Below are 5127 nucleotides of genomic sequence, written 5' to 3'. Positions count from 1 at the left end.
CGACGGCAGCAACAATAACAATAAAAAAAAAAAAAGGAATCTTACCTCCAACGCATTTTACTGGGCGAAGGTGCACTGCAACATCCAACGACATCTGCAACATAGGACACAAGACCGCGGTGTTTCGGCCAAACAAGTGTGAGCAGCGGTGCGCGGCGCTCCTGGCGATACACAAATTTCATCATCACAAACTTCACCCAAAAGTTAGAGAAAAAAAAGAGTGGGGGTCAAGGTTCTTGGTGCTGTTATCACACGTGATGCAGTGCTCTGGATCAGGGGCTGTCGATGGCTCAAGACCGACCATACGTGGCGAAGAGTCACACCCTGCGAGAGGTGCCCCTGCTTTTTACTGAATATGGCGGATCTAGAGAGAACAACTCGATAAAATCCGTAAGTCCAGGTGTTAATCGGACCGTGCCTGCGGACTGAATGGCACTACGTTAGTGTGTCTTTTTACGGTGTACTCCAGTCACGTGGCGCCGTCTGGTTTTATTTAGTCTTTCCGGGGTACCGGGGCTCTGCCTCGGATGACCTCTCTCTTCCCCCTTACTCGTGGGATTCTATGGAAGAAAAACAAATTAATAAAAAAAACAATAAAAGCTCTGTGCCCTCTAACAGTGGGCAACAGTCAGCAGTCTCAGAGGTGCACGCGATGCCCAACGAGATTGCTGAACAAATGGCGATTGCGGCGGACGAACTGGGTGCAAATCCAAACGGCCAAGGCGCTCAACCCTCTCGGGACGCTGTAATGGACGAAATGGACTTTGATCCAAACGGCCTTCTCAGCAACCCGGTGGCCATGGATGTCGATACTGCCAAAATGGACTCTGGTTCAAATGGCAACGACATCCAAATACCCACAGACGAGGAGGAGGCGCTCTTATCGTCACAGCAGGAGGAAGCTAGTATTCCTAAAAGAAAACTCTCTGGAGCAGGTAAAAAGCGCTACAAATTCTACCTCTCCAGAGGTGTCAGCGAAAGCGAGGCCAAACGGCTAGCCACTATTCCGATGGCAAAAGGAAAAGCCGAACTGGCTTTGCTGGCTGGCACAACGCTTAAGAGGAACCGATCGGTCAACCTCACATCTTCCCCGGTGGAGAACTCTCCCAAACGGAAACCAGGTCCAGCTGACAAAAGGGCCCATATGGGACCAAAGGTACCTAGTGTTAAGGCAACTTTTGCCGATGTCACAAAGGCGCCGACCTGTCAGGCGGACACTGGTAATGGGGTTAAGTTAGGGTTACTCCCCAAAGGGTACCCTAAGGCACTTTGGTCCTTAGACCAATTACAGGCCATTCAGACGGCCATCCTGGAGGAGGTGAGGCGGCAGCGAAAGGGCTCTGTGAAGCCCAAGTTTAGCGGTTGCACCTTCCGTCCGGGATGGATGTCCATTGGCTGCGGAGACGCTATAACGCTGGAATGGCTGCGCAAGGTATCCCAAACCCTGAAGCCTTGGAAGGGCGCGGAAATTGTGGCAATGAATGCCACTGACGTGCCCAAACCCAGTGTGTACGTTGGGTACTTTCCGGAGCCATCAACCACTCCAGTGGACAGTATCCTTGGCCTTGTCGAGGGTCAGAACGAAGGGCTGCGGGTAGGTAGCTGGAGGGTGCTCAACAGGGTACAGAAGGGACCCACCACTGAGCTCACTCTAGCGGTTGACCCGCACTCAGCGGAGACACTCGACAGGCTGGGATACTTAGTCAATTATGGATATGGCAGGGTGCGCATCCATAAAAAAGGGAAGACGACTGAGTCGTCAGACCCGAAGGGTGCGCAGCCTGCTATAGCCAGTTCCTCCTCCGCTGCACAAAGTGCGTGCTTCAAAGAGGGACCTTGCGGTTCCAAGGACGTACCCAAGGGACTGCAAAGGTTACCTTCAGAGCAGTCAGGGGCAGCGGAGAAGGAAAAAGCACCTGTCCAGGAGTCCATAGAGCGGCCCTGCTGCTCAGAAGACACTCCTGGCACGGAAAAGAGGGTACCTTCCAGCCCAGAGAGATCAAAGCCCCCTTTCGCCCAAAATCCCTTCCGTCCTCCGCTAAATGCGAATCGGAGACAAGGTCGAGGGGAGATTTCAATGGAGGAGAAGACCCTGATGGCCACCAATAGGGGGAAAAAGATGGCCAAGCGGGCTTCAAGGCCGAAAAATGGCAAACCCCCCAAGCGATAGGCCTAGGCACATCAAGTGCCTGCAAGTGAACCTCCATCATGCAAAGGCGGCCTCTGACGTCTTATGCAGGAGGTTCAAAACAGAACTCTTGGATGTCGCATTCATCCAAGAACCGTGGGTTTTCGCCGGGGCTATTAAAGGCCTAAACGACTGTGATGGTAAGATAATCTACGATACCACACACTGCAGGCCCAGAGCGGCCATATTACTACGTAATAACATGACTTTTGTTCCCATTTCAGAGTTGACACAACAGGACTTAGCTGCTGTATGGACTAAAGTGCCCACTCAAATGGGAGAACAAGAGGTCGTTCTCGCTTCAGCTTACCTCCCAGGCGACAGCTGTGAGATGCCCACAAGGGAAGTAATAGCCCTAGAGGAGTACTGCAGAAGGAGAAAGCTGAAACTAATAATGAGCTGTGACGCCAATGCCCATCACTGTGTTTGGGGCAGCTCGGACACCAATTCTAGAGGTGAGTCATTTCTTGAATTTATCACTAAGAACAACTTATTTATTCTTAACCGGGGTAATGAGCCGACCTTTGTCAATGCTATAAGAGGGGAGGTTCTAGACTTGACAATTTCCTCAACTAGCTTGTCGACCTTTATCTCAAACTGGCATGTCTCAAATGAGGTATCTATGTCGGACCACCGGCATATTCGATTCGATATAGAAGCCCAAAGAGTAACAAACCATGTTTACAGAAATCCCAGAAAAACAAACTGGGAACTCTTTCGCCTCCACATAGAGCGGGAAGTGAATGGTTCTACCGCACCAATTTCATCCGTCTATGAACTTTAGGACGAGGCGAGAAAGTTCCAAGATGTTCTTAAACAAGGTTTTGAAGAGAGCTGACCACTGAGAACCAAGAAGTCTCAAAGGGATGTCCCTTGGTGGAGCGATTCTCTCGGAAAACTAAGGAAAAGAGCCAGGAAACTTTTCAATAGGGCAAAGTCAACAGGTGACTGGACCGCCTACAAGTCAGCCCTAACCGCTTACAACTGTGAGCTCAGAAGGTCTAAAAGGGCTACGTGGCGTGAGCACTGCGGAAGTATTTCCTCTCTTCCAGAGGTGCATCGCCTTCAGAAGGCCCTTAAACTAGATCATCCGAAAGTCCTATGCACTTTGAAAAGACCAGATGGTACCTACACTGGCACCCCGGAAGAAACCAGCAGGCTTCTGCTAGAAACCCACTTCCCGGGATGTATTCCACAAGGCACATGTCCTTCGACAAACACGGCGAACGCTGTGTGCGCAAACAGGAGGACTAGAGGCCTAGCAGGAAGAATCGTCAGTGTGGAAAAGATATCGTGGGCCATTTCAACCTTTAGTGCATATAAATCCCCTGGTCCAGATGGTATCTTCCCATGCCTGCTGCAGCAGAGCTTGGGCTTAATATCAGGGCCACTAGTCAGATTGCTGAGAGCAAGTCTCTTACTTGCTCACATACCAACAACATGGAGTGAAGTCAAAGTGGTCTTTATACCCAAAGTGGGGAAAAACTCAGCACAACTCCCAAAGGCGTACAGGCCAATTAGCCTCAGTTCCTTTCTAGTAAAGACACTAGAAAAACTTATTGACTTTCACATAAGGGATAACTTTCTCAGGAATAAGCCTCTGTGTCAGAGTCAGCACGCATACCAGGCAGGCAAATCTACTATTACTGCAATACATAGCCTAACTCAAGTCATTGAAAAGGCATTGCGGTATAAACAGATAGCTTTGTGTGCATTCCTGGACATATCAGGTGCTTTCGACAATACGTCTTATGAAGCAATATCGACAGCTATGATACGAAAGGATATTCCTGTCCTTCTAACGGATTGGATCATAAGCATGTTGACGTCCAGAACCATAATAGCGGAACTAGGAGACGACAGGCAAGCAGTAAATGCCACCCGTGGCTGTCCTCAAGGGGGAGTCTTATCGCCCCTACTTTGGACACTGGTTGTTGACGAACTTCTTGAAAAGCTAAATGGCAATGGATTCAAGGCATATGGATATGCAGATGACCTAGTCATCTACGTTGTCGGCTGGCATGAGGACACAATTTGTTCCAGATTGCAAGCTGCGCTCAGTCTAACGGAAGACTGGTGTGCTTCAAAGGGATTGTCAATAAACCCGCAGAAGTCCACCGTTGTCCCATTTACCAATAGAAGGAAAGTCAACTTGACTAAACCCACTTTGGCAGGGAGTTCTCAGAAGAGGCGAAGTATCTAGGGGTAACTCTGGACAAAAGGCTCAATTGGAACTCACATCTCCTTAACATTACCAACAAGGCTACAAGGGCGTTTTATGCCTGCCAGAGACTCCATGGTAAAACTTGGGGAATATCACCCAAACTAACGTATTGGTCTTTCAATACGGTCGTGAAACCTGTTGTCACATATGCGGCACTGGCCTGGTGGCCAAAAGCAAAGAAAGCAAGTGCGTGTGCCACCTTGAGCAAGCTACACCGCTTGATCTGTGTGGCCATCACAGGAGCTATGCGCACCTGTCCAACGGATGCCCTCGGTATAATTACAGGCATTCCTCCTCTATCTATTCTGATAGAAAAGGAGGCCTGCTGGAGCTCCATACGGCTGCCCAATGTAATCAGCATGAAGAGTGGAGATCTTTGGGGTCACTTGGAGGTTCTCAAGCCTTTTCTGGATGATCCCGCTATCAAGCTCACAGATATCATGCTACCGAAATTATCCTTTGATAAGCCCTACAAGGTCAGAATTCCTTAAAGGGACTGCTGTAAAGCGATAATATCTATGATTGACAAAGGGTCCCAAGTATGGTATACCGATGGATCAAAGATGGAAGACGGGAGTACTGGGGCAGGCGTGCTTGGACCAAGGTTCCAGAAAAGTCTGCCAATGGGCTCATACCCAACCATATTCCAGGCGGAGATCTTCGCAATCGAAGTCTGTGTTCGAGAATGTCTTCGGAGAAGGACAAACGGGGCCAG

General features: G+C 49.5%; 1 protein-coding gene across 1 annotated transcript; it reads left to right on the top strand.

Moving 5' to 3' along the window:
• Positions 1 to 2014: 2014 nt before the first annotated feature.
• Positions 2015 to 2972, top strand: LOC118756673. Its single transcript, XM_036491424.1, has 2 exons — positions 2015 to 2328; positions 2413 to 2972. Exons 1-2 carry the CDS (start codon positions 2148 to 2150, stop codon positions 2970 to 2972), a joined length of 741 nt encoding a protein of 246 aa, XP_036347317.1. The 5' UTR covers positions 2015 to 2147.
• Positions 2973 to 5127: the final 2155 nt, after the last annotated feature.

Source organism: Rhagoletis pomonella, unplaced genomic scaffold (assembly GCF_013731165.1).
Source record: "Rhagoletis pomonella isolate Grant_MI unplaced genomic scaffold, Rhpom_1.0 Rhpom_scaffold_11427, whole genome shotgun sequence".
Taxonomy (NCBI): Eukaryota; Metazoa; Arthropoda; class Insecta; order Diptera; family Tephritidae; genus Rhagoletis; species Rhagoletis pomonella.
Note: the sequence above shows the minus strand (reverse complement) of the source record. Positions and strands in the feature narration are given on the sequence as shown.

Excerpts from the sequence above, each read along its gene's own strand:
- LOC118756673 (XM_036491424.1), top strand. The coding sequence starts at position 2,148 with ATGGCAAACCCCCCAAGCGATAGGCCTAGGCACATCAAGTGCCTGCAA. Across the intron at positions 2,329-2,412 it reads AGGCCTAAACGACTGTGATG|AGTTGACACAACAGGACTTA; the intron begins GTAAGATAATCT and ends TTCCCATTTCAG.